The sequence below is a fragment of the Necator americanus genome, chromosome III (genome assembly GCF_031761385.1).
Source record: "Necator americanus strain Aroian chromosome III, whole genome shotgun sequence".
NCBI lineage: Eukaryota > Metazoa > Nematoda > Chromadorea > Rhabditida > Ancylostomatidae > Necator > Necator americanus.
This window is the reverse complement of record NC_087373.1, coordinates 10,125,459-10,139,823: the sequence shown is the minus strand read 5'-3', so window position 1 is coordinate 10,139,823 and position 14,365 is coordinate 10,125,459. Positions and strand designations below refer to the sequence as shown.

The window sequence follows — 14,365 nt, the reverse complement described above, 5'->3', positions numbered from 1 at the left end:
AACGGAAGTAATAGCATACATTACGAGCAGAGAGGAATTTTTCTGCCGCTGTTACGTACCGCAGTGCAATTAAACATCAGGATTAAGTAGGGAGAGGATTCCGGCGCAGCAGAGTGCGATTCCTCTTTGCGATTCATTTTTTTTCTCGGACTCTCTCTTGGCACGGATCCAAATCGTCGTACCGAAAGTTTTGCGCACCGCAATGCGGTGTTCGTAGAAAAAGATTTTATCTTAGCATACGAAATAGCGTTTGTTATGATGCAGTGCATATCTTATGACCATCTAATGCCGTAGAGTCACACGATTTCCTTTTTCTTTTTTTTCATCCAGGTGCTTCTTCATATCCTTTATTGCATTTATATGATAGGTAGTAACGGACTAAGTCTTCTCCTATCGTGTAAATCCGCTTCTGCACGTCCTTCCTGTTCCGTTAGAAGTTTCTTTTCTTTGTATTTTTTTTAAAATCCTTGTTTCCCAACTTAGTCATGATCTACTGTTCATGTTCAATTTTTGTGCTCATTCCTTTTTTGCATTCCTTTATTTGGAAGTGAAATTTTCTCAGGTACATAATACATATTCCTTAAATCATTGAAGAAAAATGGTTGCAAACGAAAACACATGAATGATCGATGACAAAATTTATCCTACAGATAAACTACGACTAACTTGTCGAAGATTATTTTTCTTGAAACAGCAGACGGTGAGCAGGTAAACAAGTAGGTAAGTAATTCAAAACACGTTAAATCTGTTAGGGATTGGTAACTTCTCAAATTCATTTTTGAAAGCAAGTTAAAAAAAAGGATAGCCCTTCAAAACAAAATTTGACAACATTATAAAAAAAGAGGATCATAAAAAAAATGGACAACAAAATTCATTGCAAATTTTGCAACGAAACAGGTTCAAAGACGATTAAGTACCACACTGATTGTAGTGATACCGATATGATACACTAATAATAACGGGACGATTTTAATCTTCTATGAAGAGCTATTCTATTATAGTCGAGGATTCTTTTTTTTTTGCTGCATTTGACAAACTTCGAACTTCAAACGTTGAAAATTTTACGCTAACAACGTTTTGAGACATTCTCAATCCGCGAATCAGCGACTTTCCTTCTAGAAAAATGAGAAGAAGTCACAACTCCATCCCTTGCTGTTTCTTTTGTAAAATTATTCTCCGTCGTTCAAATTAAATTGGCGATCAGGTAACCAAGTATACTCAGACGTGATGGTTTTCAGATGTTATGACAAGACATCCTTACCAGTTACTGGGTGTACGTTCCTTGAACAGTGGAAGACGACGAGTTTTGAAGTGAGCCATTAACTTATTCTTTTGTTAGGCCGCAAAATAATTCTTTTTTTCTTTCTTTTTTTTCCCAGGGAGGTTTTACTACCGATCCTTGTCGGGATTTCCATAGGATATGTGCTAGGCCTCATAATTAGTTTCGAAGAAACTGATTCGATTGAACATCTTGTACAAATTGAACATGGTTAGTTCCGATATTTTTTTTCTTACTATTTAGGACACTTTTATTTTGCACTTAATTCGTTAACGCAAAAATCTCTCCTTATTGATTCACTTCAGATGTCCCTGAAACAACGTTATTCTTCCTTCGATGTGTGATCTTAGTTCATCCCGAGGCTAAGGTAGGCAGAAATTACCATTAAGTTCACAAAATAAAAGATTCTCCCTCCATAAGTACGGATTTAGAGACCTCTCAACTTTATGACAGCAATAAGAGACACCTATGGATCAATATGTAATCAAACTATTTACTACACTAATTCGAAAGAGATGAAGAAGAAAGCAGGAGGTGAGAAGTAGATCGGTTTTTTTTTTCTTACAAATAAAAAAAAAATTAAGAAAAAAAGGTAGGATCTCTTCCTAGAAAGAAGTTTGGAAAATTAGGAATACTCTTATGAGAATTGTTTTCCTAGCAAGTACAAATATTCGAAACATTAATCTTTTTTTTTTGAAGATAATCATGATCAGACTATTGGTGTAACTGCAGCAGTTGCTGAGTTTCATTCAAGATACCCTTAGAATTGTTTAGAAGTTGAGATATTTCCCGTACGTCATCTGATGAATCTTATCATCCAGAATGCTAAAACCACGCTGTTATTCCCACCGGGTTCATTTCTTTAATTGCTACAAAACTTTATATTTGTGTTTATTTGGAACCTTTAAAAGGATAAGAATTCTGGCAAATTTTAATTTTTTAAAATTTTTCTGACTGAGCGTATCAATCCAACTTTATGGGATAGTCGCCAACGAGTTTGTTCAACTGAGGACAGTCGTAATCGTTGGGGTTTTGGAACGCGTGTTGTGGCCTATGCAATGAGTTGCGTGGACCAGCCGATCGTTGTCAAGTCGGTTACTTGTATTGATATTATTTCCTTCGGCAGTTGACAATCTATTGGTGTCTGGATACACCTTAGCAACTTTATTCGGCACTCCCTCAGACTTGGGTAATTAGAGGCATATGGTGAGCACCTAGGTGGCGGATTCAGTGAAGTCTTCGTATCCGTGATCGTACTTATGCAAAGGACCTCTATTTCGACTTGCGCCATACTAAACAACGGCCATCGGAGACTTTTAGATGAGGAATGTCAAAAGTTCTTGTAGAAATTTATTTCTTAAATTCAATTAATTAATTTATTTAAATTTATTTTGTGCTGACGCTGACTGAGAATTTCTCGCCAAATTTGTCCTATAGTTAGCATGGAATTTGCTGAACCGAACGACCCCATAACGCTCTATCTACGATTGGAATATACCACCGGACCATCGGTACCAACGCAGATTCGTGTCAAAAAGCGTGTAAGTTATCACCTTCGTCAGATGCGTCGCGCGTACACGGTTGAACATGTCTGACATCGAGTATATCCACAGTCTTGCATTGTTACATAGCAATTTAATATCTGCTCATCTGCATCTATCCTATTTCCGAATTTTCATCAAACGAATAAGAGCATAAGCAGGGAATTTAATTTAGGTATTTTCGTTCTTCCTCTCTAGGCACAAAATTTCATGAAAAATCTCCGTGAGTGCGTTTTGTGACGTTTGTGCAAGTCCAGGCCGCCAGTCTTCGGATTCCGGATAGGTTTTTGCGTCTCCAGCAGAGAAAGCACATGAGTTGCAGGATCAGATGCGGTTGTACGAGCTGAAACAAAATCTGTTGGTCATAATTCCATAAAAAGGACTTGGTTACAGTATTTCTACAGTAGAACATCACAAACAAAATAAAATAAAAAAGTTGGAGGCAAAATAATAGAGTTTGGATTTTTCCTGGATATTTTTACATTCTCTCCAATTCTTTCTGCGCAAAACGTGGATGATACACTTTTCTTAAAATAATCTTTAGAAGTAAATATGCACTGATAGTGGAAAACCGATGGTGACCAATAGATGAAAAGTATCCGATGGTGATCAATAGATAAAAGTATAAATATAAGAAAATATAAAATAGGAAACAGTAATAAATACTCGACACACAAGCGCTTTTCCTCTCCTATCGCAGGCGCGTCGCGGGCTTTCGGTTGAACACGTCCGATCCTGACTATGGGAGAATTTCCACAAGAAAATACCACTTAATACATCCTAAATTCTCCTAAAAGTTTATGTTTTACCTCACTTAAAATATATGATAAATAATAATTTATTTTTTAATAATTTTAATTTTTTAATAATTTGTTCCTATAACAGAAATAGAGCAAAGAATAAAAAATAATGCCCGATGCACATTCCCCCATCTTTAAAGCTCGTTTTCAGATCAGTACGTCGTCGTTGTTGATTCCAACTCTAATGGATTCTATTGGAATTATTTCAAAACAGTTGTTGAAATGTCATCGGAGGTTTGTTTACGTCGATATTTTCACTGCAAATGGTGGTTTTCAGTATTTCCATTATTTATATTCAAATTTTATGTTTGCCCATGCTCCAGGTGCCAGCCCAGTGGACCTACGTTGGCGATGAACAGGGCTCGTTATCAGTGGAGAATTTGCGAAGACTCGTTCGAACTGTAAATCATCGGAAGCCGATCATATTTGGCAGGATATTTGTGCAAAAGTAGGATTTTAAAAGAATATACTATACTTTGAAAAAACTCAAATATGTTATTCTTCTCTTATTTTTAAGGTCATTTCTTTATTACATCTTCCCATTTCTTCATCCGGAACGAATATCACTTCAGAGTGGAATCGTACTTTCCACCTCGGTTCGTTTTTCTTCTTCTTCCACTTTCTTTTCTTTTCTTTTTTCTACACTATATGATTGTTCGAACGTGATATTTTCTCTCACTTTTATAGGCAATCAAAAATCTTTCTCAATGTAAAGGATATTTTCTTCCACGGGCCACCGAATCCACGTTATTCGCTTGTGCTAAAGAAACTGGAATCCAAACAATTGATCCAGTGGATGAAGTAAGTGAAGCGGCTGGGATCGAAGGACAATTGAAATGTCACATGTGAATTAATGAATTTTTCCTCTTCTACCTTCTCGACGAGGAAATATTTTTGAATTGAATTTGAATTGAAAAAAGATTCGAATTCATGAATTCATGAATTATTTTCGCATCGAAGAGATGGAGGAGAAAAAATGACGACTCTGGGAGATTTGAGCAAGAGATAACAGCAACATTTTGCGTAGTTAGTAGTTTTTCGATAAAGGAGATATTTTCCTTGACGATACTTACTGTAGAACTTTAAATGGATGTAATCGGACGTTGATATTTTTCTCCTCAAATGCCTAATGGCTCTTTTCATATCAGTAATTATTGACTTCAGTTTTTTTTTTTCCCAGAGAAGACTTTTTAATTCTCTCATATATAAAAATCTCTTTCTCGGTCTTTGATGAGCAGATGACAACCTCCTCCCTTCTTCTCATTTCTGGCTATGATCCAGTCTAAGCGCTATTCATTCTCCTAACATTCTCCAAGTCCTCTCTTCTAGAAACCTCGGCATTTGGGAGTGTATTTATGTTTTCTTGTTGTGCCAACGAGGTTTAGGTGGAAATTTTTATTGACGAGTTCTTTTAGTTAGTTTATTTTACTATTTTTATTTTTTATTTGATTTTTTTTGAAAAAGACGAGTTTTTCGAAATGTCAGGCCAATAAAAAAGTTTCACTTAAGCCTCGTTGGCATAACAAAAAACATAAATACACTCCTAAGCGCTATTTTTCTTTAAATAAGTGAGATCTTACCGATTTAAGGTGGTCATTTTTGATTTGTTTGGCTAGGGGTCGCTTTTGCTTTTTTTTTTTTTTTTTTTTTTGTTTCTATTCGAACGGGAGCATTTTCAACCGCATCTAGACGAATTCTCTGTCCACTTCCACACAATCTTAGACAAAGTTTCTTGCTACCTCTTACTATTTTAACCTAAGAAGAGTTTTATATTTAACAAAGTTTTGTTTTAATATGATATATTCTAATCTGCACAATTTAAAGATACAGTATTCTTTCAGGATGGTATGCATCTTTTCCATGAAAAAGATATGAAGACACTGATTCCCGAGGCATATGGACCAAGTCATCAACACGGTGTAAGTGCAGTTTGCAGGCTTATTATAGAACTTTTTCTTTCGGAAAAAAAATACACGGTGCAACAGCGAGACAAAATGGGAAAAGTACAAAAAGAACCTGCGAAATATTCCGAAAAAAATGGGATATTAGAAGAACGTACAGCAGAAATTCTGATTTCTCTCAATTTTTCAACAACAATAAAAAAGAATAAAATTTGGGAAGTGTCGCGACTCGCATCGCTCCTCACGATCAAAGCCTGGCCGGGAGCATTGCTTACCGCGCTCGGTAGCCAAAGGTGCGCGCTCTTAGGAGCGAGCTTTGCCATTGGTTACCATCTCCCGCGGAGCTCCGCCCACTCGAGCCCAGGCTATATAAGGGAGCCGGTTTGCCAGCCTGACTGCCTTCTTTTCGTTCTGTTTCTTTTTATTTGTTTGAATTGATTTCGTAACGCAGTAGGCTTGGTATACGCTAACGCATCGCTCCGTTATATTCGCCTCGCGTTGTGTAGTGGTGCCTGTTGTGCATCAAGATGAAAGAGTAATACGCACGTGCAAGACACGTGACGGGAAAGTGATGTAACACCTTGGGAAGGAAGTAAGGAAGGATCACAACAAGGCAGGGAGTGCCACGCCGTCGCGTAACGCCTTGGTGGCGCGCGGTCGGCGCTAGTCGGCATGGTCCATGAGTAGTTTTTCCCCCAACTTAGTAGTGTCCATATGGTTTCCCCTCTCTTCAAGATAACGTAGGATGTCATAATAGAGAAGTTAATAAACATGCAATGTAGCGGTACTGGAGCAGGAGATGACTACTAAAAGACAGGCGGCCCAAGGCCAAAGGCGGGAAACATCTAGGAACATAGAGGGAAAGCAGGGGCCGGTTCGCTGACCATCGGAGAGAGCCTCTCTAGTCGAGACCGAACCCCGAGTCGCAACAGGAAGTAAATCAAGGAAGTTATCAAAAATAGTTTGAGTGTGTGAATGAAAATTTGAAAACAAATTATAAAAAATTATAAAAAAAAATTAATGACAAAAAATAAAAAATAAGAAAGACAGTTGAAAAATTTCGGTTGTTTTTATGTGTCCATCGCTTCTCCGTATCATCCTGCACTGCTCATCTCAGTTATTTAATTTTCAGGATGTTAAATCCGCCGCCGGATGTTGTTCCGATCATGCGATTTCGTTCGGTCAAATGAGTTTTAAGGATATAAGACTAGCTGATTTTGCCTCATTACATTGGAGAGTGTTTGGAATGGGAGGTTAGTGCCGACTTTTTTCTGCCGCACAGTTTACATCCTTATCTTCCCACTTTCTAGCCTTATGCTACAATTTTCCTGAAATTTCTCCGTAAAAGACCACTTCGAGTGCTTCATTTCAGGTTTCGAGGAGGTGAACGCCAGCTACGCTATCGATCCGAACGTTTTTCTGCCTAAAACGACAGCAACGTTGGCGCCGAAGAATATCAGTAAAGCACTGCCAAAATCGATAAAACAACAAACCAGGAGTGTTCCTAAACCTCCTAGTGAGCAGAAAAAAACTGTGGTTGCGGAGAAAAAGGAAAAATTATCGGCAAACTAGAAACACACCGTATTTTTCCTAGAAATTCATTGTATATTATGAAAAATTTTGTTATTGCTATGTACTACGAACGGGAAACAACGTATTGAAAACGACACATGTATCACCATATCGGGATTATTATTGTGATTATTATTTTTTAGGTAATTATTAAATAAATATAAATTTATTGTTGTTGTACAGCACAATGTATTTTTATTTAGTGTATTTTTTTAGGCATATTCCATTTATTTCTTTTACCTTTTACCTAATTTGTGGCAACTTTGGATGAAAAAAGAGAAAAGTCAGAATATATCCTCCAACTTTGGTACTTGTGTTTATCTTTTTCTGTTTATTTCCTGGTCATGTTTACATGCGTTTATAGTTACTCGTGTTTACGAGCGAGAAACTTCAGCCAGGATCACGACCAGAATGGGTCCACCGCACCAAACTACGGAGAACCCTGACCTGTAAATATAAATATAAATATATGCAATGTAATACTATAGTAATAGTAATATAATAGTAATATAATATGTATTATAAATAATGTAAATATAAATCGAAAAATCGAGAAAAAAAAACATCTGCGGAAAAAAAACCAAACTGGGAACCAAAGGACATTATGGATTTATTAATAAGTTAGGTATTAATGGAGTAGTCATAAGTAGTCTTTTTTTCTTTAAGAAGATTTCAGCCGCGCTTTCATCTCTAACTGCTCCAATTTCTTAATTGTCTTCAAAACATGTCGTGATGTGGGTCTCTTCTCTCTCTCCAACCAACAAGACTGTAGAAGCTGAAATTTTTAAAAATTAGCAATCTAAATATTTTAAAATCAATAACCTAAATAATAAATATCTAATAATAAATAATCTATATAAAATCGAATTCTCTTCGTAGTTAGATTTTAATGAAATATTGTCTTCTCGAGTAGAAAAATCATTTGACAGTTTAAAAACGATTTTTGTTTTTCAGGTGCTATTTTTGTGCTCTAAATACAGTTTGATTGGAGCAGTTTTGGAGTGCAACTGCTCCTCCACCGCTCTTCCCTCTCCGAAGTTCTCCTTTCATCCAAACCTATTTCTTCAGTCACACAGACTAATGGACGTAGGTTGTAACTTGTATCATCTATCTATCTTACTGTAGCAAAACCAAGCCCAAACTTATGTGTACCCGAAAGACCGCGTAAGAGAGAGTATACAATTTTATTACAATTATTTATTTTACTACAAATTTATCAGAACAAACTTGATTGTAACCATCATAGTATTACTATTTAAAAAAAAAACTATTCCAAAATCCATCCGGATCAAGAACTGACAAAGGGAAGTGGAGGAGGAAGTAGAGGGAGCGATTTCGAATTTATTACAATAATCCAGGACACCCAAAGGAGGCTTTCGCCAGAGGGGAACTCGGGTGGACCGTCGGCTTGAAGAACACAGAAGAACGTAAACAGAAGAACAACGCCAACGGCAGCAGAACGAAAGCGGTGGTGGCTAATGTAGGACGTCAGGAAAGTTCATGCCAAAGTAAGGATGCTGTATATTCTATTCATTTATACATTGTTTGTTTGTTTATTCATTTTTATTTGTTATTTGTTTTACATTTTGTTCACGTTTGTTTTTATTTGTTTTTGTCACATTTCCACAAATTTGTTTTTTCACATCTGCACAGAAACAAATAAATAAAAGATAATAATAAGATAATTTCTCTGCTTTTATCATTATTTCCACCTAGCCTTCTATCATTTGAGTGAATGAACGAATCAATGAACAGGTAAATGGATAAATTAATGTATAAACAAGCGATAAATAAATTACAAACAAATATACAAAAACGACCCACTTCTAGTACTCCATTTGGTAGCAGTTGTTCGATCACATCCAGCATAATTCCCTTACGATATTCTCTTCTACGAATTTCGTTCACAGTTTCGTTTTCAAAAGGAATAGCGGCTGGGATTTTTTGATGAAGCATTTAAACAAATCATTCACACGAAACTAACAAAATTTATTAACTGCTATAAATGTAAAAATTCCACTCCTATAATTTTTTTAATTTATTTTTTTTTAAATTTTGTGTGGTGAAGATTCCGGCTAGATTATCCAGTAAATTACCTCTATGAAACATGCTCCATATAATAGTAGCAAGAGTCCAAATCATTCCTTTCTTATCGTAAGGTTCCGGCTCAACACCGTCCTCTCCGTTCAAACATTCCCACGGGATCCATCTGCAAAGTTTTATAGAGATTATTGCTGTTCGGCACGACTCACGTAATAACTCAGAAATAGATCAGAGCGGAAGTAGTTGTGATGAGTTAATTTTTTATCTCAATGTTCAATGCTTTTAATGTGTGTTTTTTCCAATGTTTTTAATGTCTTCTTCAAAGGCATCACCCCACGAATCTGGAGTGGTAGGGATTTCCGGTGGAGTATTCGTATACGGGGTCGTAGATCATGGGAAGGAGGGTGATTCCGTTCATTTCTTCCTAATTGCCGTAGAAAACGGCCCGGAAAATACGGCTTCGAGCGCTCCGGCGCACTATTTTCTACAAGGAGTTTGATTGGACCAACCCGCCAACCCTGTGCGCCAACCCTGTGCGGCGCTGAATCTTACGGGCCGTTTTTTACGGCAGTTAGGAAGAAATTATGGACGGAGCCACCTTTCTCTCCATAATCTACTATCCCATATACGAATACTCCACCTCAAATCCGTACCACCTCAGATTCGTGGGGTTATGCCTTTAAATGTGAGTCTTCCCAACAACGAGATCCCGCAACGAACTCCTCCTACCGTAGCTTTCTCACGCCCGACAAGTAAATAAGGGCGAACGCAGGCTGTCCGAGTTCGGCTCTTGTTTCTTTGTTACATTTTTTCGAATTCTCATGTGTTTTTGTTTAAATTTTTATCCATCGAGTCTCCGTGTGAATGTCGAAAATCTATGGACCTATCTGAAATCACTGGCCGGCTTCGCACATCTGAAGGAGCAACCGTCATACCACTACTTTCAGGCGCGGGCATCAATCCGGAGAACATCCACTATCTTAACACACCCTTTAACCATATCATAACCCTTTGACTATAATTGCATTGTGTCCATTCGTGATATCATTTGTATTGTGTGTATATCGTTTGGGGCGGGTGTAACACAATCGGTAAGAGGTTCCGCCTCCTGGACGCTCGATCGGAGGTTCGAATCCGCCCTAGTGCTCACAAAGCCTTTCATCCCTCCTTTGGGGTCGATGAATTGGTACCAGACTTGTTTGGGAGGAAAAACACACTGACTTGACACATCGGCTAGCCACCTCAGGTCACAGTAGAGGCCAGTTGCACGTTCGTGGACCTCAGACGATTCTGAATCGAAGTGAACGCGGGAGCGCGGGTCCCAAGCGGATTGATCAACGCCAGACACTTTATCCTTTTACACTTTATGTACATCGTTTGCAGTTGTTGTGTAGTACTTTTGCAAATATGTTGTTGTTTTGATGTATTGCCAATAAATCAACCATTATCACTAATGTGTCTAGTAATAAGCGAAGTCCGAAGAACCCTGCTGGAAGACAAGGGTGGAGATCTGTGCGATGCAAGAGTAGCTCTGAGACCTTAGAGGGAGTCGTCGGGCGTAGAGGAGGGGACTCTAGCCATGCGCCTATGAATTCAGAGGGGCTACCTCCTCATGCGTATAGGTCCGAGGGGTGGGGGCTAGGTGCCATCTCGAGGCTTAACCCAGTACAAGCGCCTCGTCCTGAATCCAGGCGGTCGTGTTCGGTTGTTCATATTTTTTGCTCGATCCACCGATTCAAGCCGATTCAAATTGAAGAGAACTCGAGGCAAGGCAATCCATTTAACTTTTTTTTAAAGCTCTAGAATGAAAGTCCTAAGTTTTAAGAAAAAAAGTACAAGTACTTTGTTTTTAAATGTTAGTTTCAAAAGTTTCTTCTAAGAAGTTTTCAGATATAGAAGTGGCCTTAACTTTTTCTCGCAAGATTTGATTATACAGTCTGATATAGCCTAAAAAGAAATAGACTGGCTTACCGACATCTATCCACATCATTCAGATATATTCGTTTCGGATACAATCCTGTCGATAAGCCGAACACAACGACCTAAAGTTTGAAAAAATTGAAATTGAATTGAAAAAATTGAGTTTGAACTGTGTGCTCGCACTATTCAAGAACTGCTATGTTTAGTGGCTATCACTTCCCTTCAAAGTTCTATCTGGCGTTAACAGGCAAATGTCTATGGAGAACTTCTTATGGATGAACTTGGATCGTTCAAAATAATCGACAGCGGTAGCCATATGACGAGCGAATTTTAAAAGCTGAAAAATATCAAGAGATCGCCGAGGTTTTTTCTTGGATGGTTCACACGATGGTACTCTTACCTCATCGTTGTTTCTTTGCTCTACACTAACATAGTTCGACAATGAGTCAATAGGAGAATTTTCAAGAAGAACCGTTATTTTTGCGTCCGTAACGATACTACCCCAAAGTCGTTGAGTATGCCTGAAGAAGGACTGTTCGAAAATTCGTGAAATATACGATAAATCAAGGACTAATTTAAGAAAGACTTTTCGCCTTGTAGTCATTTTGAATGTGATGTTGTAATTTGTGATTTTTTTTTATTTTGGGAGCATTTTAGCTTCCAAGTGGCTTCGTCCTTAGAACTAGTTGCTTTTATTATTTGCGAGTAGTTCTCGTGCAAAGGCACATACAAAACGAAATGATAAAGTGCCTGGCGGTAGTCAATCCGCTTGGGATGCGCCAAGACGTTCACCTCAATCCAGAATCGTTCGAAATTTAACGAGAACGCGGGTCTAGCCTACATACGCGTGTTGATCTACAATGACTTATATCAAATTACTGTTTTTATCCTCCCGGATTAGTTTGGTACCAATTCATCGACCCTGGAGGGATGAAAGGCTTGGTGAGCAGTAGGACGGATTCGAACCTCCGATCGAGCGTGCAGGAGGCGGAACCTCTTGCCGGGTGATTCCGTTCATCTTTGCCTTTATCAGCGTAAACGGATGACCACGGAACGCTCTTTCTTACGACGGCTTCTGCTGCAATGCGCAAACTTTGCGCCTCACCTCCCGCCAGCCGATTCGTCCGAATGGATTTTTGAAGAATCGCAGGCGGGAGGGCGCAAAGGTGGTGCATTGGCAGGTGGGGATGAAAAGCTTGGTTAGCCTTAGGCGGTTTCGGACCATCAATCGAGTGTTCAGACATGGCGGGACCTTCTTATCGCTTACCCACTGCGCTAAACCAGGTCTAAGCAAAAACTAAGCAAAAAATGCCAATAAATGAATAATTTAATAAATATGAAACAAAAGCAGCCGCAAGTGTGGCCGGTATTCTATCCTAGAAAGTTCATATGATTCTATCCTGTTACATTTCGAGGAGTCCTCTCTAAAAAAAAGAACCAAGGATAAAAAAGATGTGGAAAAAGGAGTATTATAACTCACAAGCAACCGAAATCTTTATAATCGCAGAGATCATTGATGATCACATTTCGTTCTTCCGGATTGAGATCAGCGACGACTATGGAAATTACGGGGATTCCTTTGTTTGTAGGAAATAGTATATGTCGTCGATTCACTTTTCCAATTTCGTAAATTGAATCAAATGGGAATTCCATATTTTCCAAGATTGGTCCCAACTGGAAAAGTTTAACCTTCTTCAAGATTGGTGTGACTCTTTTTTAGTGGTACGGGATTTTTCTTTAACGCTAACCTGATCATTACGCCAGACGTATTGTCGCTGAACAGGTTGTAGTCCTTCTTCAGCTACAAATTTGTTCAGTTTCTTCGCCGTACCGCTCACGATCAGTTCGTTTGCGGCGCATTTGACCTGGAAGAATTTGAAAAAAAAAAATGAAAAGTTGCGAAAATGAGATCATTTTCAATTACATAAACGTGAATTATTAACAGAACTCAAAGAATGTTTGGTATGCTGTTTAAATTTAGGAGAAATTAGCATTTTTTCGTGAAATTTTACGGTTCATTCAGCAAGATCCTTATAAAATACGAATTATTGAATTTCAGTGGTATTAAGCGCAAACAAATAACATACCAGGAGACAGTAAGGATTGGAGTCCTCGGGAATTTTCGGCGGAAATATTAGCAAATCCAGGGAGAATCTTCCGAACGTACCGAATAATATTTTATAGTGTCTTCTTTTACACAAAGTAGGAACTGGGCACGTTCTCTTCCACCGTAATACGTTGGAGGAGCATCAATAATGACACATTGTTCTGAAGTAACATTTTTTCGGTTATTTGGTCCTGACACGTTTAATAACAATTAATTCTGAGTCAATTTCTGCTATAAATAGGCATTATCGTTGTCATTTATCGCTATCACATTGTTACGTTCATTACGGTATCAACAGTTACACCTACTCTTCGATCCAAGTACACAGTCCACATTTGAACAATCCAGAACTGAAGACCAGTAATAATATACTAGACCAGCTAATTCACTTGCTCTAAATTTTATTGTAAAAAAAGATTGAAACGCAAGAACAAAAATAAAAAATCATTTCTTGGGCTAAAAAAAATAACCAGGTTAAGAATATTCCTCTTGAATCATTATTCTCTCACCTACCTACGGTCATTGCTTTCCCTTACAGCCGCGCTGAATTCTGACTCTTCGCCTTTCTGTTTTCCCCTAGCCATCTGATAAATAAATTATTTTTTCAGTGAAAAAACTAAACAATCGCTTATACTTTCTTACCTTTTCTTGAAAACAACGTTTAAGCTCCTCAAAACTCTGGAATGTGGGGAGATCGTCGCTGTCCTTCCTGATTAAAGCTTCGCCTTTGCCAAGTGACATCGCCTACGATAGGTGATTTGTGCTCTGCTACGGAGCAGTCGACCGCACACGACTACCGTCGTTAAGGACTGAGTTGTTTGCTGTAAATGTAGAACTCAAATATGTAAACAGAATAGGGATCTATGCAAAGGATAAGGATAAAAAGGATAAAGTCTATAACGTTAACCAATCCGCTTGGGACGCACCAACGCATTCACTTTAAAGGCAGCATACCACGGATCTGAGGAGGTACGGATTTCAGGTGGAGTAGCTGTACACGGGATAGTAGATTATGGAAAGGGGTGTGAATCCGTCGATTTCTTCTTAACTGCCGTAAAGGACGGCCCGGAGGATACGGCTTCGAGCGTTCTGATGCGCTACTTTCTACAAGGAGTTCGACTGGAGCACGCCAGCCGTGTGCACACGCCGCATCTTCCTTTTTTATGGAAAATAGTGCGCCGGAACGCTCAGAATCATCCCTC

The 14,365-nt window shown here is 38.4% G+C and overlaps 2 protein-coding genes across 3 annotated transcripts; one reads left to right on the top strand and one right to left on the bottom strand.

Moving 5' to 3' along the window:
* Positions 1–1,243: 1,243 nt before the first annotated feature.
* RB195_009148 (uncharacterized protein) lies at positions 1,244–7,093 on the top strand (the record flags this gene model as incomplete). Its single annotated transcript, XM_013446533.2, has 11 exons — positions 1,244–1,311; positions 1,380–1,489; positions 1,585–1,646; positions 1,711–1,813; positions 3,772–3,854; positions 3,944–4,068; positions 4,138–4,216; positions 4,308–4,421; positions 5,462–5,539; positions 6,654–6,774; positions 6,894–7,093. The coding sequence occupies 11 exons, from the start codon at positions 1,244–1,246 to the stop codon at positions 7,091–7,093; spliced, it is 1,143 nt and encodes a 380-aa protein (XP_013301987.2).
* A 661-nt stretch (positions 7,094–7,754) lies between these two features.
* On the bottom strand, positions 7,755–13,904 carry RB195_009147 (uncharacterized protein; the record flags this gene model as incomplete). 2 transcript variants are annotated; one of them, XM_064196002.1, is made up of 12 exons in its annotated part: positions 7,755–7,868; positions 8,918–9,027; positions 9,190–9,302; positions 11,108–11,153; positions 11,273–11,393; positions 11,457–11,577; positions 12,537–12,730; positions 12,805–12,921; positions 13,224–13,324; positions 13,472–13,557; positions 13,677–13,747; positions 13,806–13,904. In XM_064196002.1, 12 exons carry the CDS (start codon positions 13,902–13,904, stop codon positions 7,755–7,757), a joined length of 1,293 nt encoding a protein of 430 aa, XP_064047146.1. The 2 variants fall into 2 exon arrangements, with proteins under 2 accessions (XP_064047146.1, XP_064047147.1); XM_064196001.1 differs by having other exon boundaries at positions 11,108–11,178; positions 11,361–11,393.
* Positions 13,905–14,365: the final 461 nt, after the last annotated feature.